A 25,242-nucleotide genomic window follows, 5' to 3' on the forward strand; every position below is an offset into this window, starting at 1 on the left:
GGCATAATGCCCATGGGTTTCGCTCTCACTGCCCATCCTGGTGTGCTGATCCTGCTCGGAGCTTAGGGGAAGCATCCTGGGGATTCAGAAGGTCTTACCCTGGGTGCCACTGGTGCCACTGTCTCTCGCCCTGCCCTAGGGCCCCTCTGAAGAAGAGCCAGGCACTGGCGTCTCTCCAGCCCCATCCCCAGCAGCCAGCAAGCAGTTGGCTTTACCAGCCCGTCCCCAGTGGCAGCACCCCACCATCTGTGTCAGCCGTGCCCTGGGAGCCCCAAGGGGACACAGAGCTCCTGACTGGTTCCCCCTGCTCTGGGTCCCTGGCAATGTAGTTAGCACAATTAAGCCATCTTCTGTGGCCGAGCAGGTCAGGTATTCCTTCCCTTCATTATCAGCCCCTGAAGGTCCTGTGCACCATGCAGACAAACAGAACTCTTCTTCCCCTCCCTACCAGCCTCAAGCTCCCTGGGCACCAGGCTGGCTAACTCCCTTCCTCACCGGCCTTAAAGGTCCCAGGCACCCTGCTAAGCCCGCCGGTGGGGGTGACCCCAGCATACAGCCCCATCCCTGCTGCCTGCGTGAACACAGCCCAGCATCTCCCATCACTATAGATCCTGAAGAAGTATATTTTTAAAATACTTTATTTCTCTCAATACTGACATTACAAAAAAAAAAAAAAAAAGAAAAAGAAAAAAAAAAAGAATAAAATTACAAAAAGCCCTACTATAAAACATTCAGGTCTCATTGAAACCGAGAAAAACAAAGCAGCTTGCATCTGCGCGCTAGCCTGTCTTCTCGCTTGCGGTGTCCACCGGGTTTCTCTACGTTGAACTCCACAGGGATCAGTGGAGGGAACTGGCAGTGTTCCCTTACCAGCCAAACCAGGCGATGAATTAAGCAGCACCTAATGGGTCTCCTCGCCCTGTATGATACACTGTACAGCTATACACCCAGCCCCTATGGACACCATGCACTCAGCCCCCCACCCCAAAGGATCCCCATTTCAAGTCAGTGACTTTTCTTTAAAAAAACTAATTCCTCGGGGTGGTGGTGGAATATTTTGGCATGGTTTCTCTTGGCAGTACTGTGGTGGAAGAGGAGCCATACACAACCAGGTCAAACGCCTCCTGCTCCCTAGGAGCCCCTTCCCAGGGAAAAAAATTGACACGGCGCAGAGTGGGCTGAGAAAGCTAAGAAATATAAAAATTCTCCTGATGGAAATCCAAGTTTTAAAAAAATACAGCATTTGAAAATAAAGCCACCAAGCAGATTGCCTCATGCGCCTCCCGTCTCTACTCTGAAACCCAGAAAAACTCTTGAATGAATCGTCCCTGTAGAAAAATATATACATGAGCCTTTCTCTTAATAAAATGCCTAAGGTTGACCTCAAACGCTACTGAAAACCACAGCTCTGCTCACACTTGGCTCTGCTTTTTCACCCAGACTACACCACCCCTCCCGGCGGTCTGAAGTTCATACTGCTGAACCACCCCCTCCCACAAAGTCAGAGCGCACCACATCAGGAACCCCAAAACAGGCAGAGAAAAACCCTTATGGAGTTTATCTAATGAGCTCTATATATATGTACTTAAAAAAAAGCAGCAATGCAAACTCAACACATCTGAACAAGAAAGCTCTACCCCGGGCTTTCCCCCCCTCCTCCTGCTAGCCGGGGCTCTGTGGGCAGCGGGTACAGGCATGTGCTGCCCACAGGCACCAGGGGCAGCCCCAGGCAGGGGCAGGAGGCTGGACAGGATCATCCCCATGTGCTCCATAATTTGGCACAGCCGAGGCTCGGTTGTAGGCTTGGCACAGGAGAGCAGACCACGGTCGGACTCAGTGCCATGGTCTTAGGTGAGAAACAGTCCAGCTACAGGGGGGGCGGTCACCGCAGGCAGGAGCAATTGGCACCGCGGTGCAGCCGGGACCCCCGAACAGCAGCAAGTATCAAAGAGGGGAAGAGAAAAAACTAACAGTGGGGACGCCAGATCCTGCAGAGTCCTATTTACACTGCGCCAGACCCTGACAAGTCCGGCCTCTCGTGGGAAAAGTGGCCTGAAAAGCAGGTGACGTAAAAAAACCACAACGTGACATACCTCCCTGGGCAAAGGGCCCGTGCCACTCGCTTGTGGGAGGTTGGAAAGCTGGACCTCTGGGGAAAAAAGAAAAAGTCTGGCAGCTAGGAGAACCATGACAGACAGGAGCCTCCCTGCTGCTGGAGTAGAAAACAGGCCAAAAGGGATGGATGGGGAGGGATGGATGGGGGTTGGGTGGGTTTTTTGGGGAAAGGAAGCATTGTGAGGGTGTGTTGTTTTGTTTTGTTGGTTTTTTTTTTTTTTTTTTTTTTGCATTTGAAAGTGCTGTGGCACCTCTGTCCTGTGTGGGCTAGGTGCTACAGCACGTGCGTTTGGAGTATTGCTGCTTGGAGGAGAGTCCCTGGGCTCTAAGAGCACGGGAGGTGCTGCTTGAGGATCTGTCTCGTCTGGGGAGCTATTCTGTCTGGGAAGCGGATTTTGAACTCCACAATCAAGTCTCCTCGCTGGCTGGGGGCCTTGGGGAAGGGCAGCCCCTCCCCGCGCAGTCTCTTCACTGTCCCCGGCTTGATGATGTCGTTGCAGGGAAGCGGGATCACCCTCCCATCGATGGTGGGAATGTTCACGGTGCAGCCGCACAAAGCCTGGGGGGAGAAGAGGGGACACAGCCTCAGACAGAGCTACTCTGAATCACCCCAACAGCCACATCCCATCCCACCACTGGCTGCTCCTCCTATCAAACCGCCCAGCTCCATCTGGATGAAGCCCAGCCCTCGTCTGGTACCAGCCCAGTCTAACCACCAAGAACTGGGGCTGCTTGCGCAGTGCAGGAGAGGGGTACCCCAGCCGCATGGGAGGAAGGACCCCCCCTCCCCACCTCCTGGCCCCCAGGAGGCACCACCAGCAAGTGCCCAGCCACTCACAGCAACAGGACAGACTAAATTTAGGCCCTTCTCGTCCTCACCGCCTAGCCTTGGGCAGCCGAAAACCAAGCTGAGATCATTGGATGCCACCACAATTCATCAGCTGTTCCCCTCTGGAGCCCAGCAGCTCTGCCCAGCGCTGGGGGTTATCTATAGCACAGCCTGCATCCTGTCCCCCCCAACAGCCCCCAAAAGGTTATGCTGGTGTGGGACTGCAGCATGGCCTCAGCACAGCATCAAGTTTTCCTAGAAGCTGGGGTCCCAGAGGGGCTAGTCGCTGTTGCCAGCCCCCGCTGCAAAGCCAAGAGCCAGTTTTGTGGGTGCCTTGTTGTACCCCAGCCCCCAGGAGCAGCCAGGGTGGTGGGTGCCGCGGCAGCCACAAGCCAGCCTGCATTAGTGAGCCATGTGACGTGGGAATGCAGCAAGAAAATCCTTGTGTCCTTAAATAACTCAGACAGTTCTGGTGTACATGTGGGCAGGATCGTCTCCAGGCTTTCGGCAAGGGCTGAGGGAGAGGACTGTGGAGCAATGCTTCTGGAAGAGGTGGGGGGGATTGCTGGGGGCACAGCCTTGAGCTTCCAGGTGGGAGGCTGGAGCAAGCTCACCCCTCCAAGCTCCGATCGGGTTGGGGGGGTCCCAGCAGTCCCAAAACACCCTGCAAAGGGAGGGGAGGAGGATGCAATTGCTGCTTCTGGGGTAGGTGGGGGGATGATCTGCATCCAGTGGCAGAGCAGCAACGGGCCCCAGGAGAAACATCTCTTCTTGTGTTGGCCACTGGCCCAGGGCCACTGGCTGCGGCTTCTGCGGCTGAGCCAGGGCTTTGCACCAGGGCGATTGCAGAGGGATGGACCTGTGCCAGAGCCAGCCAGAGGGGTCTCTGGTGAGTGGAGAACAGGAGAGATGGGGCCATCTCCTTGTGTAACTCATCTGCATGGAGTGTCCTGGAAAGGGTGCCCTCCAGGGATGAGGTTTCCTGGCTGCAGGACAATGTCCATTGCCAGCTCCGTGTAAGCAGCAGGTGCTTGGCTGAATCTCCAGCAGGTTGCAGGGGGAATCAAAGGACCATCTCCCCCACCAATGCCTTTCTGTCCCACGCTCACCCAAGGAGGCCAGAGCACTCCTGCTCACTGGTGTCCATTGCCAGGCACTGTGGAGGGCTGCACAGGTCCATGTGTGCCACGGAAAGGACATCTACAGCCACAAAATGGGAAGGAGAACACGAACTCCCTGTGGGAACATGTGAACGGGGCAAGCGGAGCGATGCGAGCAGGAGCGGGTGGTAACAGCAAAGGCAGATGGGATCTTAATGTTTCCTTCCTAGAGCCAAGATCTAAGAATTCAAAGCGATCACTCCTCCACCGTATGTCCCTGTTTTTCATTCTTCTTGCTCAATTTCACTGGCATTTGGGAAACTGGTTGCTGAAGAAACACCAGTAACCACGGGAGCTGCCCTGCATCCTAGAAAGAGGCTTGGTTTATCCCTAGGGATGAAATCACCCTGCGTTTGAGAGCTGAGCACCTGTGCTGCGAGAGCAGAGCTTTATCTAGGTCAGCATCAGGTCCTCCTCTGCTTGCAGCAAAGCTGCTGGGAGGGACATCGCCACCAGTCACACCTCAGCCAGGCACTGACACAAATGCTTGGAGGAAGGTGACACCAGGTAAAGGATGCAAAGCAGGTGACAGGCGGTAGGCAGGCAGCCAGGCAGGCACAAGCCCTTGTCGGCAGTGCTTGCTGCCTCAAGATCTGCCTCCCAGGAGAGGCAGCTGCCTGCAGAGTGGTGTCGCTCCTCCCTGCTTCAGCCTCCCACTGCCACATGTGCCTGTAGTTTTAGGAAGGGACACTTCCCCGCAGCCCACGAGTCCCTGGTGAAGCCTACATACGCCTCTGGCTTCTGCAGCAGCCAAGAGGCAACCAACCCGCACGGCTCCAGCGTGGGGTATGTGGCACCCAGCAGGGCTGGGAATTGAGGGCTGGGAGGGCATTGCCTCCCTGGGTTGCTCTGCAGAGGGCTCTGTGGGAAGGAGGAGGAGGAGGATGCTCTCCTGAGTGCCCCCAGCCTGAGCAACAGGAGGTTTGCTCCTCACGGCAGGCTGCTGGTGAGGGGTCTCCAACGTGGCCATAAGTGGGGTCACAGCACTGCCTGCCTGCCAGCTCTGCCTGCTGGCACTGTGCTGTGCTGCTGCCACGGCAGTGGAAGAGACTAAAGATCAGGCTCAAAAAGGCAGACTTACAAGGAGGAAGGATGCAAGAAGAGTGCCCGAAGCTATGGCCATAATCTCAAGTGATGAAGAGGCTGTACTCCACCCCATACTGAGGTGGTGGCACATGGAACTGGGGAGCTCCCGGCATCTGTTCATGCTCCGGAGTGCTTAAGGTACTTCTCACGGAAGTTAAAAGCAGCGGAGTATCACCCTGCCCTAGCAAGCAGCAGACTGGGGACGGCAGCCAGGCCAGCAGCTCCCTGAGGATGCCCAGCACACTGGGTTTGCAGTGGGGAAGGACAGAGCCCAGAAATTCCAGCTCAAAGAGACAAGGAGTTTGCTCAGACCAGCAATTTTCCACTTTGTGACTGCATCGTGCAAACCAAACACCAGCATGCACACATTGGTCATGGAGATCACAGATGCCCAGCACCAGCACCAGCACCACCGGTGCAACAGCACGTGGAATGGGAGCAGGTTCCTGCATTTGCTACTCAAAAGGCAATTCCAAGCAAGAGTCCCTGCAGCCTCAGCAGTGCATGAACCTGGGCTAACATGGTCTGGACATCAGTACAACCAGCTTGGGGTTAATTTTACAGATAGGGGAATGCACAGAAGGAAACATCTGAGATATGGCATGCATGGCTCCATAAATAAGGCAGTCTCTCCCAAGTATTTCTGGAGATGCCGGGGGAGCTAGCCACCGAAGGAATAAAACTCTGCACTGCACTTTGCACTACAAAGGGAATTCGAGTCCTGACTCTGCAGGTTAACTGGAGCAGAGTTTGCTCCAGGAGCACCCAGCCCTGTCAGACCCACATGGCTGCTTCTTGCCCCCAGTACACCTGGACACAGCCCCGGCTGGGATGCAGAGCCATCGTAAAGTTCTCCCAACTTGCTGGCACACTGTTGAGCTCACGTTTCCCTACCTCAGGTCTGGCCCATTGATCTTATTTCTATTATATGCATCTGGGAACATAAATCCATCTTCAGGAAGAAAAAAAAATACCAACAGCTCATTAAGAAGACAGACAGCATCTACAGTCTGAAAGGAACAGTAAATGGCAGCTGCCAAAAAAGTCAATGTTAAATGCAGTTGCCAGCTGGGATTTATTAAAAGGTAGTTATCTAGCAGCAGCAGTGAATGGCAGATCTTGTACTAGGTTAATCTGCCCTTCCTCTCCCACCTCAATGCAGCTTGCTAGCTCTGAGGCACCCAGACCCACTGAGACCCCCATGACTGGCAGCCTGGATGCGCTGGGTTTTGCTCACTACCTGAGTATTTCATTTATTTGGTTCTTCATCTAGGAAAGGCTGAACTGGGGAAAAGAGCTAAAGCATTGCTCAGGGAGGGCAAAGTACCACCTTCCTCTGTGTGACCCTTCCCTCTGTCCATGGGGAGAGGCACTCAGTGCTATCACGGACAGCAACTAAGCCACAGCGGGCTCAGCTACAAGAACAATCAGGGACCAGACTTATGCCAGCCAGCTTGGGTTTTCCTTTGTTCTTACAGAGGATCTGGGCTCTCCTCCACGTGTGAATACCCTATGCTGAAATAGAAGGACAAGACATATGGGGAAAGGGGAAAAGCGATAGATACCACCTGTATTGGCTCAAGAAGCAAGGTGCATTCAGCAGGGACCGCAGCACCTGTGTCCTACACCCAGCATAGAGGTTGAGCCCCTCCAAAACCAAGCATGAGTTGGCCTCTACAGCTCCTCTCTGCAGAATTCTTTGCTCGTGTCTCTCACAACCTACCTGGTCCTTCCTCATTGACACAGGAGAAGACTGACTCCCATCTTGGCCCCATGTGCCACGACCCAGCGCCACCTCTCACCCTGTGGGACTTCCCAGCCATACCCACCTCTTTAAGACTGATGTTTGCTGCATAGACCACGTTTGTTCCATCCCTCTTGAAATGCGCGTGAGGCTTGTCCTTGAGGATGAAGACGATGTCAGCAGGGATGTTGTCTGGGGTGGCATCTCCTTCTTTGGGGAATGTGATTTTAGTTCCCTCCTTCCAACCCCGTTTGATGACAATATTTAGGATCTTGTCCTCAGTCCGCATGGTCCGGCCATCAGCGTTGAGCCTTCTGCGTGTGATCTTCATCCTCTTGGTGGAGCCATGGTAGATCTCTTCCAGGGACACCTTGAGCTCGTGGATGACAGGTGGGTCTTGGACCTTCCTCCGCGTGTGCAGGGACTCTTGGTGCCGCCGGTGAACCCCGTTAATGCCGTTGAAGCCAAAACGGCTGAAGGCACTGAAAGGGTCATCATCATCATCGATATCCATGTCTTCCTGGTCAAAGCCATTGAACATCCGAGAGCGGCTGCTAGCAAAGAAGACGTCAAAAGGGTTGGAGCCCCCGAAGAAGGATGCGAAGGTGGCATGGGGGTCTCCATGGTAGGTGTAGTGGAAAGTGTTCCCTGAGCCACCTGAAGAGCCACCTCCAGTTTTGAGACCTGTAACAGAAGGGGGAAGATGAGACATGAATGTTCCCTGCCAGCAGATGCCGTGCTAGGATTGCATTTCTCAGGTGGGAGTGTGGTCTCTGCTGGCTCCAGGCAGCACTTCCAGCATCTCCTAGGGGTGCAGGTCATTCCCTCCAGCCCAGTCACCTGCGAAAAGCTTGGGCCAGGAAGGCATCACCTCAAGCCACGACATACAGTTCTGCCCCTACACCCAGCAAGCTAAAGATCCTGTCGGGTTTTGTCCCTGCTATCCCTACTGAAGTGCTTCCTTGGTTCTCTCCACCCAATTCATGGCCTTTTAATTTAAAACGCTTCCTGACCAGCCCATCTCTATTTTCGCTCGTGGGCAGGCTCCCTTCTGCCAAAATAGCCATCTCTTGGGCTGTACCGACGGCTGTAGTCCAGGAGCATCCTGTCCTGCAGGTGAGAACAGGCTTTGAGCTCAGCGACTGACGGTGGCTTTGGGTGGCACAGCAGGTGGAATTCAGCAGAACTCCAGGTCAGCACACAGCTCCCTGCATACAGACTGTATGAAATGCCAGGTAAGCTCAAGGTTTGGATCTTTTGGCAACCATTCCCCTGGGAAGCTCCCCTGCCAGGTCCCAGGCTGAGCCTTACATCACTGCAACTCCCCCAAAGTCCCAAGCAGCCAAGGCACATGACAAGTGCCCCCCCAGAGAGGTCACACATGCTCTGCAAGGCTATTTCTGACCAGGAGGGGCAGAAAGGGTTAAGTGCAGCCTAGCTCAAGGGCTATTTTCAGGGCATGTGGTGACAGTGGAGGGCTATTTCTGACACTTTACTCCTGCCAGCCCCACCCCCACCCCGCCCACCCCACCCCCAGCAGCAGGGCAAGTTTGGGGGTCTTTTCTGATTAAGTGAATATTCTGGGTGGGCTGGGGGCAGCTTGCCCACTGCAGCACGTGGGACCCAGAAGCTCCTCAAAATGCTGATCCCCAAGTCACGTTGCTCCAAAAAATGGCATCAGAAGGGAAACGAAAGGTGTGCGGGGCCATGGACCATGACTGCTCTGAAGTCGATGAAGCAAGGAGAAGGATGCTCTTCCCTCCCTCCTCAATTTGCTCGTACTTCAGATGCTTTCATGCTGCCCTGTAAGCAGTATGCGGGTCCCTAGCCGGTGTGCAGCATCAACTCACACAACAGGCTGAGCTGTTTCTCTCTTTTTACTCTAGTTTGTGCAAAGTGGGGAGCTAGGTGGAAATCCACAAGAACTAGCTCTCCTCTTAATGCATAGTAAAACACTTTATACACTTTGAACAATTGTTTACAATTAGGTTTAGTCACACTCAAGGGTTCTTATGAGCCTTGTCTCCACTTAAAGGTACAGTGTTCTTTTTTCCTCCCTGCATGTTCTGTGAGGAGCAGGCTTTGGCAGTAAGGGCTTTCTGTGCTCGAGGGTGGATCTTTTAGCTCCTTACTCAGGAAAGTCCACACATAGTTCAAGTAATTTTCTGTGTGGTCTCGTTAACCGTTTGGTTCTCTTACATCTTATCTTGTTATGTCCCAGCTAGACATATTTTGGCATCTATGCCTTCTCCTAGTTGTGACGTCCTCTCTTTTCCACATTCTTTCTTGGTTTTCATTCTCGATATTTACATATTTTATTCACATTTCAAGTTAAATAACAAACTGGCCTTCTATTAATCACATATCTGCAAGCCAGTTGACTACACTCAGGCGATGGGGACTTTGCCAGATCCCTGGAGAGCCCCCATCACTAACAGGCTGTACAGCCAGGAGGTTTCACCTTTAATCCCATAGCGCCAGCCAAGCGGGTCCGATTTCGGCACTGCCTTGGAGAAAGGCTGGTTTCCCACTTGAGGCAGTCTCTTCTCATTTTACAGGGTGGCAAATCACTGTGGCCGGTGTATCCATCACAGCCCTGACATAACTAGTGGGTCATGAATTAACCCACCCACCGCTGGTTAATGCTGCTGGTGGCTCGTTAGGGGATGCACCTGCCTGCTGGCCCCGTGAGAGGGGCTGCCTCTGCCACCCTGCTCCTGCCAGACCTCCTGCTCTTTTAAGCACCCAGGTCCTGGGCTGATTAATGCAGATGCTATTTGGTGCTCTCCTCAAATGGGGTTGCGCTCTTCCATCTTCGACTAATAAGGCTGCCTGCGGTGCAGAGCTCTCCTCCTCCTCCGTGCCAACCACCAGACAACAGCAGCCGCTTGGTTTCAAAACAAAGACCTATTACTTAAATTGGGAAAAGCTTTGAATCCTGCAGGTCAGCCTGTACTGGGGAGGACAGTGGGACCAGTGCCCAAATGCAGGGGGAATGTGGGCAAAAGCAGTACTACTCTGCTGGGATGTTTAGGTCAATTAAATTAATTACCCCAGCTACGACCCGGGAGGTGAGCTCCTTCTATTTCCATCATCTCAGCTGGCTTGCTGGGGTTTTGGGGCAGAGGGCACAGAGAGCCCAGCCATCCCAGGAAGCAGGGTGGCAGGTTAGAAAAGTGGAACAGCCTGGGGTAAAGCAGGATGAGAGGTGATTTCTGGCACCTGCGGAGACTTCGCTCTCCCCAATTCTGTGGCCACCAGCCCTGTTTTAGGGGCAGTCATGAACCACAGGGACATCGCTGTGTGAAAATGCTCCCTCGCCTACAAAACCTGATCTGGACCCGGCACCCCTGCCTCTGAGTGGGCAGTGCACATGCCCTTACCTTCCTCCCCATACTGGTCATAAACAGCTCGTTTCTTGGGGTCGCTCAGGATGTCGTAAGCCTCTGCGATCTCCTTGAACTTCTCCTCGGCGTTGGGGTCTTTATTCTTATCAGGGTGATATTTCAGGGCCATTTTCCGATAGGCTTTCTTGATTTCATCCTCGTTGGCACCGGTCTGGATACCCAGAATCTTGTAATAGTCCTTTCCCATGACGGCGATGCTGCCGGGAGCCGAGTACTTATTCCTGAAAGCAGAAAGACAGCTCTTCGTAAGGTGAATACTGTACTGGGGCAGCTGGGGACAGGACCAGCACACACTTATCACGGAGCTGCTGCTCCCTGTGTCCCACAGGCCAGCAGCACCAGAGATGGCTCAAGTCCACACTTCCCACCGGAGGTCAGAGCCCCGGTGCCAGGATGTGGCCTGGCTCCCGTTTTACCCCGCCGAGCCCCACAGCGGGGACGGGGAGATGCATCTCTGAGCCTGACGGCGAGAGCGAAAGCCTGAGCCAGGGCACGGCGTTATTATAGGGGCCACGCCACTGCTAACGTCAGGCCAGGACCGTGTCCCCGTTCCATCCCCCCGGCTGCTGAGCCAGGAGGGCTGAGCTATGTCTAAATGTAGCCACCGGCATCTCTGTGTGTGTGTGTGTCCCTGTGCTCTCCCAGCTGGGAACCTGGGACCCCAGTCGGGGGCCGTGACAGCAGGTTTTTGGAGGCTGAAAGCGGCAGCAGGGACCTTGCTGCTGCCTTCACCTTAAAGGAACTTCAAACGTTTTGTTCCTAAAAGCAATTGGCATTCAGCTGGAGATAAGCGCCTCCGGCTGTCAGAGCCATAATTTGTATTTAGCGAAGAGAGAACGAAGCCGTTAGACAGAAACATCTTGTGATGGTGGGAGGGCTTTTTTATTTTTTTGTTTTAAAAAAAAAACCCACCGCTTTCTAGCCTGACTTGCACTCCCCGAGAGCCTTCAGCTGCAGCGTGCAGTAAGCCAGCAGCCCAGGGCTCACGCCCTCCATGGCGCAGGGGCCAAGGCCAGGGCCATGCCTATACTAAGGCATGGAAAACCCGGCAGCTGCAGATCATCCCCCCTCCCGACATGCCGCTGGAGTCACAGAGACCCAGGGAGCTGCACAGGACGGCAGTTCCTCCAGGCAGAGGCTGAGCAAGTCCCACACTTCCAGGAATGCTTCCCGCTGCTTCCCAACCTTTTGTTATCCTACAGCAAAGCCCCCACCCCCCCAGCCTGGCCTGCCGTCCCCCGCCTCACACAGTGCAGCTCTGTGCTTGCTGCTCTCCCTGCCCTCCTCCTGGCATTGCCCCAGCAGACCCACTGCTGCCTGGTAAGCGCTCCTGCTCACGTCCTGCTCCCTGCTAGGGTCCATCTTTCACCCCATCCTTGCTCCACACACCCCTAGGCAGCCCCAGCCCATCGTGCAGCTCCAGCAAACAGATTTCTGCACAGGGTGTGAGCCTTGGCCCTTGCCTTCACCATCATACAAGTTACCAGATGTCCTCCCCCACCCTCACTCTATCCATAAGCTCCCAGTGGAGATCCCAGAACCACCACCCAGCCACAGCAGCTCAGATGAGGGTGGCTGCTCTGCCCTGAGGTACATGCCCGCGGCACTGCGCTGAGCCCCCCGAATCCACCCCAAGCATCCAAGGCTTGTCTTGGGTCATGCCTGGGGCGATAACCCCTCTATAGCTGTGTAGCTGCTACAGGGGCTTGGAAATTGGCCCCATACTTGGCCACCTCGATCCAGACCACCACCTTCTGCTCTTTTTTGCCCCAGCCATGGAGCAGGTACTCTGCTGTAGGTGGGGAGCAGGGCTAAGGCACCGGGGTACAGGCCTCCAAAGGACACAGCAAGGGGAGACAGAGGCACTTGCGGATGCATGTGGCAGCCTGGGGTGGCACAAAAGAGATGGGAGAAGGTCTCTGGGGGCATAAAGAGCATCCGACAGCATTTCCCACGGCAGCTCCTGGATGCCAGCATTGTTTCCGTGCCAGCTCCAGCACCCGCACGCTGAGCCACTGGCAGCACCCAGCCCACGCAAGGCGCTGGGGGATGCTCTGACCCCTGCCCACTTCTGCCTCCCCATCTGCCCTCCCTGTGGGGCTCGAGAGCTGCAGGAGACCCTGGGGTGAGCAACAGGTGTGGGGGAGTGAGAGGTAACCTGCCAACTGCCCCTGCTGTCACCCCAACACCTCCCCTCCCCACAGCAGCCTCTGATGCTGGGCAGGGGCTCCCTGTGACCAGCATCAGGACCTGGACCAGGATTTGGCCCCTGTCTGGAAAATGTCAACCCTCCTGCAGCGAGGGCAAGCCAGGCAGCACTCAAGACAACCCCACCACACCCAGGCTCGAAAGATGTGGAGGTGGTAAACCTTCAGTCATCACCCCCTAAAGACCCGAGCCCCCGGCTCCAACCCTGCACAGCCCAATCTGACAGCACCACTGGACCCCCCTGCCAAGCTGAAACCCCACAGTGCTTCCCACAAAAACACATCCTGTACCCAGCAAAACACTGTTGCCCCCCACAAGATATCTGGCCGTGCCCACCGAGGGGTCTTTGGCTGGGGTGAGGATGCCCACTGGGGATGCTCTCCCGGCAGGGGATCCCTTTGCCCAGCTGAGCTCAAGGAGGGGGGAAGAGCTGCACCGAAACGCATCCCTGCACCGCAGTTTACCGTGCAGGTGAGGACCAGCTGCTGGCGGGTGACCTGGTGGGTTAAGGCACGCTCCGGAGGCGACACTCACATGTGCGATGATGGTAAAACACGACTCTGTCCCCGCAAAGCCTCCCTTCTTCCCTCCCACCTCCCGGGGATCAGCTGTGCCTTGCCACCGCTCTCCCCCTTCTGCTCAGTCATCCTCTCCTGCCTTCCTATTTAACCCCCTCGGGAGTCGATGGGGGGGGGAAGGCACCGCAGGTTGGGTTTCAGGCAGGCAAAGCCATTCCTGTATCACCCTCCCAAATCAGATGCCTTTGGACAAGCCACGGCCACCTGGCCTTGGAGAAAACCACAAGCATCCCGTGGCACCGCCAAGCCAGCCCAGCCTCCATCCTGTTCTCGCAACCACATCAAAAAAAAAAATAAAAAATAATTAAATCTTTGTTCTAGCCCCGCACATGACATCAGCCCGTGCAACCGCTGGATGAGAGCACCAGCTGAATAGCAATCATTTGACATAATCCCTCTGCTCGGCAGTCATCTAAGGGAACAAACCGACCCCAGAAGCGGCACCGAGATTTTTTTTCCATCTCAGGGTTCAAGGTCACCGCAGGACACTGGGGATGGGCAGTGACGGTTTAATGAGGACACGAGGTCGAGAGGCGGAAACCCACTTACCGAAACTTTACGAACACATTCAGAGTCCATGCCGTCATTTTTAAAGGCTCTAGTTTTACTTTAAACATCACGGTTGTCCTCAGGCGCTGGCAGGTGCCCTGTGCTCGGCTGGGAGTCACTGGAGGGTGGCGGGAGGACGGCAGAGAGGAAGGTGCCGGCTCGTGCCGGGGATGCTGCCTCCGCCAAGGGATGCTTCGGTGGCAAGCCTTCCCCTCCAGCTCCTCCACTGCACCGAAAAGGGAGCTCCTCGCCAGCCTGATGCCCACGGTTGGCTCTGACCCCTGCTCCCAGGACGGCTCCAAAACGGTGTCAGTGACAGGTGAGGAGGTGTCCACGCGGCACTGGCAGGGAGCTGCCGGGGAGCTGCCGTCCTTTGTGCGCTTCCCAGCCGCGCACAGGGGGACCCTTCAATGGAGTTGCTCGCCACGCCGTAATTTTCCTTTTAATTGGTTTCTTGACGCTTTCTCACTAAGCCGCCCGATTAAGACACTCCTGCCGTCAGCTCCGGCATCCTCCCTCCCCGCTGCCGCAAGGCGCCCAGCCGCCCCGCTACCGTCACGTCCCCCGCGCAGCCCCCGCCGAGGAGCAGGGAGCGCAGCCAGGAGCCCCCGGTGTCCCCAGAAACGACTCTGCTGACGCCCAGGGCTGTGCACCCGCCAGGCGAATCGGGGAGGGAGAAAAGTAGGGCAGCGGTGATGTGGAGCAAAAAAGTCACATTTAACCAATTTGCACCTCCCCAGCAAATTCCCTTCAGATGCATGGGGGTCCCTGTATCCCACCACCGGGCACGGGTCCCGGTCCCCCTAGCGGAAAGGGTCCGACGGCCACGGTCCCACCCAGCGACTGGAAGTCCCCCTGTCGCAGCGGGGCACTGGGACGGGTGCCTTCTCCGAGCCCGTCGGCACAAAACCTACTTCTGAGAAGTCACCTTCAGGTGCACCAAGCAAATCCAATGCCACCACGTCCCCCCGGTCCGTCACCGTCACTCACGGGCCACAGCGAGCATCCCCTCTGGATGCTGCACACCGAAATTAGTCAGCCATACCGGGACATCACCCGGCGGCTCCTGCATCCCACCCTTGGCGAGCGAAATGCCGGGCAGGCGACAGCCCGCAGCATCCCCAGGGGCTGGGGGTCCCGTGGCTTTGCCAGGCACCGAGCGCGGTGAGCCAGGGATGCCAGGGTGGGTGCGTACCTCTCGGCGCGGCTCCAGAAGAGCAGGATGGCCGGCATGGCAGCGTGTCCCGGGTTTGCTCAGGGAGCCGGAGGGGATCTCAGTACGACGGGGCAGGCAGAGCCACCCGTGCTCGTGCTGGCTGGCAGCCGCAGGCAACCAGGCAGCAATGTCATGACTACCCGCAATGAATCATCCCCTCCCTGAGCCCCCACACGCACCGCCCGCCTCCCCCTCCCCACCGACAGCCCCACTGGGGTGCCGGCACCTGCGTGGGGACAGGGTTAACCCTCCCCTTGCTGCCTCTGCCAGCACAGCCCCCACTGCCAGCACCGGTGGCTGCTGCCTCCTGCGTGGGGACAGGTCAAGAACCCCTCAATGTCTCCCCATATCGGGTCCCCCGTTTCCGTGCCCACGCTGGGCTGCCTCCTGCATGGGGACGGGGTCAAGCCCCACTGTCATCCCCCCAGACAGGGTCCCCCGTTTCCAGCCCCATCAGGTGCTGGCCCCGGGGTGCAGACAGGGTCAAGCCCCCCTCGCTGCCTCCCCGTGTAGGGTCCCCTCTTTCCAGCCCCACTAGGGCACTCACAGCGGTGTGGGGACAGGGTCAAGACCCCCTTGCTGCCTGCCCATATAGGGGTCCCCTAGGTAAAACACCCTCGCTGCAACCCCTCTGTGCTCCCTGCCCAGCCCCGACGGGGGGCTAGGACCTGTGTGGGGACAGAGTTAAGACCCCCGCAGGCAGTGCCCCATTTAGGGGTGCCCCATTTAGTGGCTCTGTGTGGAGCTGTCACCTCCATGTGAAGGGGTTCATCCCTCCAGTGCAGGGACCCGGGGAGATGCTGGCCTCTGCTGCAGCCTCACTGGGTCCCACTGTCTGCCCCAAGCGGGTTAACCCTTTCCTCCCCACCTCCAGCTCTCCTGAGGGACACTGTCACCTCGACAGGGAACACGGGTTAACCCCTTCTTTGCTGGCCCCTCCGACCCCTTTCCTGTAACCTGGAGGGGGGAGGTTACCCACTTCCTCAGCAGCCCCGCTGGGATATACAGGTGCCCCCAACCGGGGTGGGGTGGGGGGGTGTTAATCCCTTCCCGGCCACGCCACACAGCTCCAGTGGGGCACATTATTCCCTCCAATGCCAGAGGGGAGAGAGGGGTTAACCCTCACCTTACCACCCTCTGCAGCCCCACAGGGCTGTACAGCAGCCCTGTGGGGGGGGGGTGTGTGTGCTCATGGGTTTAACCCCTTCCTCCCACCCCCTTCAGACCCACCGTGACAGCTGTTACTAGGGAAGGCAGAGCAGTTAACCCTGACCCACATTCCCACCAGGAAACCTTGTCACCCCGTGGGGGCAGAGGCGCCAACCCCTTCCTCCCCTGCCTTCAGCCCCACAGAGACACCCTGCCACCCCCTGGGGGCAATGGGGCTACAGGCCAGCCTCTGCTCCCCACCCATGAAGGGGGAGAGGGGCTGATGCCCCCTTCCCAGCCCCACAGGGGCACCCTGTCACCCCACAGCCAGAGGGGCTGATCCTGCCAGCCCCAAAGGGGCGCCCTGTCACCCCACGGGGCGGGGCCACTGACACCCCCAGCAACACCCTGTCACCCCACGGGATGGGGGCATTGACGCTCCCAGCCCCACAGGGCCACCCTGTCACCTCATGGGGCAGGGGGACTGACCCCTCCCCAGCAACACCCTGTCAGCCCACGGGACGGGGGGACTGACCCCCCCAGCCCCACCCTGTCACCCCACGGGGCGGGGGCACTGACCCACCCCAGCGACACCCTGTCACCCCCACGGGGCGGGGGGACTTACACCCCTAGCCCCGTCGGGACTCGCTGTCACCGCAGGGGGCGGAGAAGCCGCGTCCCCGGCCCCACCGGGACGCCGGTGCCGGCACCGCGGGGGTCTGTGGGGCGGCGCGGTGGGGCGGCTCGGTGGGGCAGGGCCGCCACCGCCCCCGGCACTCACCGCTCGCGCTGTCCCGGGACGCCGCGCGCTCGCTGAGCCGCCCCCGCCCCCCGGCCGCCACGTCAGGGGAGTCCCGCCCGCGCGCGCCCCGCCCCGTTGGGCCGGGAGGTTGTCCGTCGCCGCGCTGCACCGAGCTCATTGGCTGTTCTTGAGGGAGAGGCGGGGCGAGGCCGGTGAGCCGTGGCGAAGCCTCGCCACCACCCGCCCGCCTCGCCCCTCCTCCATGCAACCGCCTCCCATTGGTCAGTTCAAGTCGGCACCGCCCCCTCGAGGCGCTCTCATTGGTCAGGCGCGCGTTTGTAGTGGCGGGATCCCTAGGGGAATCTTCTAGAAGGCTCTGATGTCACCGGCGCGCCCCGCGTCAAACCGTTCGCCCTCGGCCGCGGGGCCTCAGGGGGGCGGCGGCCGTGCGAGGGCCGGAGGCCTCTACAGCCGGGGTGCGCTGGCCCCGGGGCCCGCAGGGCGAGGCCTGCGCAGGCCTGGGCTGCTCCCCGGCGTAGTGCTGGCCGGCCCGGGGCTGGACTTGTGTGGCAGGAGGCCCCGGGGCCGGGGCTGCCTGGTCGGTGGCGGGAGGAGGAGGAGGTTGCTGGAAGCAGCTGCGCAGGGGGGTGAAGCTCTGCCGGGGAGGGAGGCACTGGGCCTGCCCCCAGCCCTGGTGCAGGGTGAGCTCCTGCAGCTGGGCAGTGCTCAGGGGGCTGCTGGACAGTGGAGGCCTCCTCAGAGCCTTGTTGGTGCTGTGGTGGCGGCCTGCTTTGCCTGGGGCTGGCTGGGGCAGGAGGGAGAGTGAGTCCCTGATGTTGCTTTGTGGGGTGGCCTGCGGGTGTCTGGTGGGGGTGATGGGTGAGCATCAGCACCCAAGGGACAGTGCTGGTCCCCTATCAGATGCCCAACATAGTGGGACCTGTGGCCCTTCTGCAGCAGCGGCTTCCCTGTCTGAGGGTTGGCCGAGGTGCTTTTAGCCTGGGGGGATGTGAAGTCTTGCGTTTTTTCATCAGGAACAAGCCATCCAACACCAGAGCCCAGGCCCTGCATAAAGCTTAGGGGCTGTGTTTAAAAAAGCTCCTGATTTGCCTGGCTCTGTGCATCCCAACTCTGTGGCAGCTCTGGCCAGCCAGCAGGGTAGCGGGGTAGCTGAGCTAAACATACTCCCAGCATTGTCCCCATGCAAAGCCCTGACACGCGTCCCCTTATGAGGGGTGTGTATGTGTTCTGGCTTTAGCAGTTGAGTCTCCCCTTTGATCTTTCGAGCATCCCAGCTAGGGTTAGACCTGGAGTGAGGTGGCTTCTGGTTGGTGGAGCTGTGTTGGCCCAGCATCCTGGATATTGTCCTAGGAAACATGCCTGTCTTGAGAAATTAGCCTCTCACCCACACTGAGGTACCATGCTGGCGCAGAGCGATGATCCATCTTTTGATGGTGTCCTACCTTCAGACCTGTCGTGAGACAGGCAGGGAAAGCAACTGGTCCTGCAGGTGCTGCAGCTCATGGGTGAAGCCAAGCAGTGATGTGAACAGTTGAGGCCGTTACTGTCATGTTTGTAATGATTAGAGGGTGCTCTTATAACCTCTGTATGCTTCCTGTTATAGAGGAGGTGTTCGAATGGGATGTTTTCGAGTAATTCCTGGGTTCACAGCTTGTCCGTCTCCTGGGTTTTGGTCACAACATTGGTTTCCCTGTCTTTTCGTGGGGTCTCTGACTTGAGTCCCCAGGCAGGGTGCAGGGAGCCAGCTGGGCTCCTTCTTTACCCGCCACAAACTGAATGTGGAGCCCTTCTGAGCTGGGAGAGTCTGAGTTCTCACTGTACTCCCCGCACAGTGGCTGAGTCATCGTGATATTAAACCAGCACTTACTGTTACCCATCTATTTTGCTGTCTATTTGTTCAGCCAGCCATGTACCCTCAGTGAGGTGGGCTCACGCTGCTTGTCCTGCACCATGCCAATGCCCTGGCCTTGCAAATGCTTTGTGTTTTGGTCTTTCATCACCAGCGGCACTGGAGGCCCCAGAGTGGGGGAGCTGGTGCTGGCTGTCCCTGTGCTCACAAATGATCTGCTTGTTGTGCAGCCTGCCTGGGGACAAACAAAGTGCTTTGGTCCAAGCGCTGGGTGCGGCCCCTGTGCTGCTGAAAGCTGGGCAGGAGCAGGGTCGGGGCAGACCACAACCTCCCTCCCTGGGTGCAGCAGGTGTCTTAACCAAAACTGCTCCTCCTTCACAGCCTGTCTGCCTGCCAGCACATCCGCACCCTTCTAAAGACACGCCGGGAAAGTGCAGGGAGGGGTGGCAGGAATAATTAAAGGTACGAAACTGTTTCCATAGAAGGAACAATTACATAAACTGGCTCTCTTCCGTCTGGGGGAAGAGATGACTGAGGGAGGCATGATGGGGAATAATAAAATCCTGTGAAGCACGGGAAAGGTGAGCAGGAAAGGGCTGCTCAGGCTCCCTCCCTGTAACAGGGCATCTTGCGCAGGAAGCAGTGGTGGCCTCTCAGGGCATAGATGCGTGTTGTGTAGCAGTTTGGGTTTAGTCTGTGGACATGGTGGCCTTAGGTGGAGGGAGGATGTGAGAAACTTGTCTGAGGTCAAAAGGCAATTAAGCAAATTCCTGAAAAGAGAAATCCAGGTCTGTGTCCAGTGATGGTGCTTCTGGAGTGGGAAATCCCCAGGCTGCAGGGTTGAGCAGCACAGTGTGTACCCCTGGAGCTTCAGCTCCTTCTAAGGGTTTGGCTGTGGGTCTCTGTCCGAGAGAAGATGGGCAGCTGGGGAACCACGGCCTATTTTTTTCTGTTCATCTGTCATTACTTGGTGTCTGAAAGTCAGAGCAGTGGATGAGGCCGCCAAGCTCTGTAGCCTCCTACCCAAGTGCCAGCTATGAACCACGTTCCTGGCAGGTGCTGTACGACTGCAAGGGAGACCTTTCCCCTCTCACTGCCACCTCCTCTGAGTTGGATCTGTATCTCCCCGTGGCCTAGCCGGTGGAGCAGGAGTGAGGGCATGACGCCCCATGCAGGAGAGCGCTGGCTCCTTGCTGTGCTGCTCCCTGTGACCCACTCAGACTCCCCTGCTCAGTGTGGCTTGGGGAAGTCTTCAGCAACTGTGGCTGGGGAGATGCATCTGAGGACACTGGGCTTGGCAGCAGTGGGGTTTGTACTCTGTTCTCCACGGCGAGAGCAGTGCCCACGCATTCGGTGCTGTCTCTCCTTCCTGCCTGTTCCCATCCTTGGAGATGCTGCCCGCCTTTTCTAGCACCCTGAGCTGCAGGATGAGGAAAGGGCTGCAAGGAAAAATCCATACCCAGGGTTTTTTGGTTTGGGTTTGGTTGGTTTTTTTGTTGGTTTTTGGGTTTGTTTTTTTTTATTAATGTCCTGTTCCCTGTCTGCGGCTGTCCTGGCTGTGGTCTGAGCTTGATGCATCTCCTAGGAGATGCTGGTGGGTCACCTTCCAGGTCAGGCCTGGGTCTTAGTTCCTGCTGAAACTGCTGTGTGTGCTTGCAAGCTCTGTCCTGAGGACATGGGGACCTTCTTCCTTGGGGCCCTTTCCAGCCTCTGGCGTGTCCCCCAAGGAAACCATCAAACTCAGGTGGCTGGCTCTCACCAGCTCCCAGTCGTGTTGACTCATGTCGGTAGCCCCAGCATGTGGTGGATTTGTGCCTGCCCACCTCTGAGCATGGGATAGTCCCAACGGGAGTGGTCCTCAGGCAGTCTCATGCTCCGAGCAGGGTCAGCCCCAAGATCAGGGACTGACCTTGAAAACACCCAAGGATGGTCATAGCACTTGCAAGAGCTTATTCCAGCAGCATCTCCGTGTCCTTGTGGGGCTGTGTTTCATCAGAGCCTGCCTGACTTCTGAGGGCATGTGGGTTGGAGAGGGTGGAAGCCACTCTTGGCTATAATGATGGTGTTCGGTTTGTCCTCCCCAGCTGGGGCTGAGGATGCCGATTGCTGCCTCCCCCCTGCCAGCACACTGCCGGTGGCAGCCGAGCCGGCCGCACCTGCGGGGGTGGCATAATGAGCCGTGTCCTTGTCTCAACCTGCCGCTTCCTCTCCCGGCAGTGTCTGTGCTGCCAGCTGGGTTATTTTTTCTTTCCCCCTTTTTTTTTTTCTTCTTCCCTTCCTGCCTCTATTCTCAAGTGGTTCCCAGCCGGTGCTGGCACGTGGCCCTTGCTGGAGACCTCCTCCCAGGCTGACCTTTGCAAACCCCCTCGGATGAGCACACTGGGGCTCTCCTGCCACTCGTCGTGGGTGTGGAGGGGAGATTGCAAGCGGCTCTGCATGGCAGTGGGCTGCAGTGCGTGGGAGAACTCGGTCCTTTCCATTCCCCTGCTGCCTCCACCTGTTCTCAGGCTCTGCTGGAGTGGCCAAAACCTGAGGGCAGGAGTGAGTGGGAGAAAAGGGCAGTGTGGGGGATGCTGCAGTGCTTTTCTGGGTCAGAGACTGGGGAAAAGCAAGGCTGCACCAGACAGATCCTGACTCCGGACACCTTGGTTTGGCCTGACCTGCCCCGCTGACTCCTGCTCTGAAACACCAATGCACAGGTCTGAACTGGGCACGCAGAGTGCGTGGGCTGGGAAAGCCTCTCGTGGGAGCTGTGTCTGCAGACCCCCTGACCAAGCAGGTGAAAGAGGAAAGGCAGTGTCCCCACCGTGATTTGCGGATGCTGGAACATGGTGAGTTGTCCCTGGTTGTGGTGGGAATCAGCAGCACGCATAGGTCTCAAATCTGGGGCATCTGGACTCTGATTGAGAGAGATCTCCAGCAAGGCAGGGTGATGGTAGCTGAGGGCTGGCCACAGCCCTGCAGCCCCTGGAGGCCTCCTTGCTACCCACCTGTGACCTCACATGTCCTCTTGGAAGGGAGCCAGCTGTACTGGGGAGCCTGAATAGCATTGGTCACCCCTGGGGACCCATCTGCACGTGGAGGACACGTGCTGGAGGGCACGCACTGAAGTTTGGCTTTGCTCCATTTCAGCTTCCAGCCTTTGCTCTGCTTTCCTCAGCAAAGGCATTCTAGCACTCCATAGTTTCTCTTGGGAATGGCGCTCTCCAAGTTACATTTTAACCAAGTTATTTCTAGCCTGCATTTGGGTGCCAAGCACACTGAGCTTTTCTAGCCTCTCCAGACACCCCATCATTTGGGGAATTTTGGCCTTGAAATACATCCTGAGTCCCTGCTTTCCAGGGCAGGGACATCCATGGATGTTCCCAGCAGTGATGCTGGCCCTCTGAAGGTCACAGCTGGAGGTGGGTAGTGTCTGGGCTGGAGACAAACCCTGCTGCATCTATTAGGAGGGTGTCCATATGCTTTTCCTTTTGCAGATCTGCCTAGCATCTAATCCTTAATTTTCCAAATGAGCTGAAGGTGGCAAGTTGCAATGGCTTCATCAGGACAAAAAGTGGTACCCAGCTGACTGCTGTAGGAAGCTTGATAGCTCCATGGTGCTACCAAATCTGTGACTTCTAAAAAAATAATAATAATAAAAAAAACCCTGGGGTTTTTTTTGCAAGTTTTCTGAAAGAACAGACTAGCTTATATTTATTCTGCTCTTGCTTTTCTCTGTTGCCTTCCAAACCTCTTTCCCTGTGACTGCCCTGGTCTGATGGCAGGTGGTCCTCAGAGGGGTGCAGGTGATGTTATGCTGGGGGCATAAGACTCCAGTGGTGCCGTAGCAGTGCTGGGTTGCTCCCCTCCTTACCCGTAGCCCCTAACTACTAACCCTTCTGATTTTGCTGCTTCCTGAGCATCCCATCTCCTTGGTCCGCTGGGATTGTGGATGGTGGGTGCATAAAGCCATAGAGATCCCTGTACAGAAGGAGAAGAAGTAGGAGGAAGATTTCCAAGCACACTCTCTGAAGTGCTGGAGGATGCTGAGGTGCCCCTGTCTCGTCTTTGCGAGCAAATGGGGACACATGGGGCTACCTGGCCCTGGGCATTTTAGCTCGGGCTCATGCCTGCCCTTGGCCCTGCCATATGTCACTGAGCCAGTCCTGTGGTGGTTTTGTGGATCTCCAAGTCACTCACCTGCTGCTGGCAGGGAACAACTTTGCCTGGAGTTTTTCGTCAGGAACCTGAAACACTAACTATTCCACCAGGTTGAAGGATGGTGGAACGGTGGAAGGGGACGTGGTAGTGAGCTGGGGATGCTGGCAGGGACTGGTTGAACATCTGGTGCCCTGGGTGGAGGCTGGAGCAAGGATACTTTTTCTCTCTGACTGTTTCTTGCTCAGAGGCAGAGTACGGGGAGATGGGGCAGGGTTTGGTGGTGTATGAAGTGGCTTGACAGTGTATTATGGATCACCATCTGCAAAACAAGCAGCTTTTTCATGTGTCTCTGTCCCAGAGGGCAGACCTTGCAGATTTCTGTTTAATGTGGTCTCCCTGGGTGCCTGTCACTGTGGTATTTGGGCACACTCGTACTACCCTGCCTGGCAGAGGATATCTGCAGCGGCTGCTCTGTGCATGGGTTTTTTTTTCTGGATCCATTGCCCTACTCCTTGGGGATAGGAGAATGGTCTTGCCAAGGCAGCCTTGAAGACGTTCGCTGATCTGCTGTCCGGCTCCTCCCATGCTTGCTCAGGATGAAATGGGGCTCCTACTCACCACCTGCATCGCTTGGGTCTGGTGGCAGTGCTTGGGCTGGGGGCCATGCTTGCAACATTCCCCTCTGTAACACTGGCTTGAGAGGACAGCCCAAGAGCAGAGCGAGCCCCATGCTTTCCTCTCAACTCAGACCAATAGACAGGGCAGGAGGTTTGGCTGTTCCCCAGCACCCACCAATGCTTTCCAGCAGCCCCGTGAGCCACCAGGGCTCCAAAGAGGCCAGATCCCTGGGGATGTGGAAGTGTCTGGAAGCACTGCACAGCTGGCCAGCTGCGGGGCCACTTCTGGACCATTGGGACTCTAATTCCCAAAGCCATGTCGCATTGCTTGCAGTAGGGCTTGCAGAGAGGATTCACTTGGCACGCAGTGCGTAGAGTTGCTGCAGGGCACCAAGATAAAGCTGGTTGCCGTTGTCTCTGGCAGGACCATTGCAAAGCAAATACATCTGAGCCTGGTAAGGGGTGGTGGTGGGTTAAGGTGAAAGCAATGCTTTACAACCCCCACCCTCCAATTCGCTGTAAGAGAGCAAGTGAAGAGGGACAACTTACAGCGCTGCGTAATCAGGGAGCAAATAAGGAAAGCAGCAGTGTCTCCACATGAGAAGGGACTGGAAGAATTGACACTGAAGAAAATACAGCCCCCATCTAATTGCATGCTTTACTTCAGCCTTCAGTAAGGGCAGAAGCAGTGAATGTACAACCCAAAGGAGGGTGAGGAGTGGGAGGGAGGCGGGGAGGAGAAATTGCTGCTGCTGGAGGAACAGAAACAGAGCATTCAGCATGCCAGGCTTGGGGAGAGGGGCTGGGCAGCACTGTGGGCCCCTGGATTGACCCAGGGTAGGTGACACACACTGTGGTGGTGGCAGGGCTCCTCTTTGGCAGCCCACTGTCTTTACAAAGTGTTGTTCAGGCTGGAGCAGTCTTGAATGACCTGTGTTTGTGAAGGAACAATCTGGGCAGGTACAAGCCCTTGTGTCTGGTCTCAAATTCTAGATAAGATTGAGGAAAAATAAGAATATTCAAAGTCAAATGGGAAGAGCAGCCATTGAGGGGATGGGTAGGGACACGGCACAGACTCTAGGCTGCAGGTGCTGATGCTTTTGCTTCCTCAAGGCATGTGCTCTGGAGCCTGCATCCCTGGGTCATGCCAATGTGGGCAGCAGTCCTCACTGCAAGAAACCCTTGCTGTCCAACACTGATGTTGGCACATGTCTGCAGCAGCAATTAGAGAGGGGAGCTGAGCTTGGCACGCATCCTGCAGGTCCTGGGGTATGTGTGGATGCATCAGTATGGCCCTTCTGTACAAGGGGAGGGAGAATAGTACTGATATCATGACAGCTGACCATCCTGGATGCCAGGACCTGTTACCTGCCCAGCAGGTCAAGAAAGGGTCCCTGGCCAGGGCATGATGCTGCACTTGTGGGTGCTGCACACATGGTGCCGGGTGCTGCCGCTGCACTGAAGCTTGGTGCTGCTGGGAGGCTGGCGGGTGAGGGGGTGGGGGGTGGAGATGGGATGTTTTCTCGGGCACCTCGTGGGCCTTAAAAAAAGAAGTTATTCCAGGAAAAGAAATGAGCTGAAACCACTCCATATCCCTGCTTGGTGTGGTGGCTTGTCCCACACTTGGCTGGAGTTACATAAGGACGCGCCGGCACAGCGGGGTCACGCCGGGGCGCAGGCTGCAGCCATCGCTCTGCCCCACTGCTGCCTGGCTCTACTTGTGTGCACCCTGTGTGCGCTGAGCCCCCAAACGGGGTCTGCAGAGCTGTGTGTTGTGGAGTGTGCCGGGTGTGTGCACACATGTGCGGACACATGTTGCATCTGCCTGT

General features: G+C 56.9%; 1 protein-coding gene across 1 annotated transcript; it reads right to left on the reverse strand.

Annotated features, from left to right (window-relative positions):
• Positions 1-716: 716 nt before the first annotated feature.
• Positions 717-16,898, reverse strand: DNAJB5 (DnaJ heat shock protein family (Hsp40) member B5). Its single transcript, XM_037374423.1, has 4 exons — positions 16,823-16,898; positions 10,318-10,562; positions 7,020-7,618; positions 717-2,674 (listed from the first exon to the last, which is right to left on the reverse strand). The coding sequence occupies exons 2-4, from the start codon at positions 10,526-10,528 to the stop codon at positions 2,441-2,443; spliced, it is 1,044 nt and encodes a 347-aa protein (XP_037230320.1). The 5' UTR covers positions 10,529-10,562; positions 16,823-16,898; the 3' UTR covers positions 717-2,440.
• Positions 16,899-25,242: the final 8,344 nt, after the last annotated feature.

The sequence above is a fragment of the Falco rusticolus genome, chromosome Z, assembly GCF_015220075.1.
Source record: "Falco rusticolus isolate bFalRus1 chromosome Z, bFalRus1.pri, whole genome shotgun sequence".
Taxonomy (NCBI): Eukaryota; Metazoa; Chordata; class Aves; order Falconiformes; family Falconidae; genus Falco; species Falco rusticolus.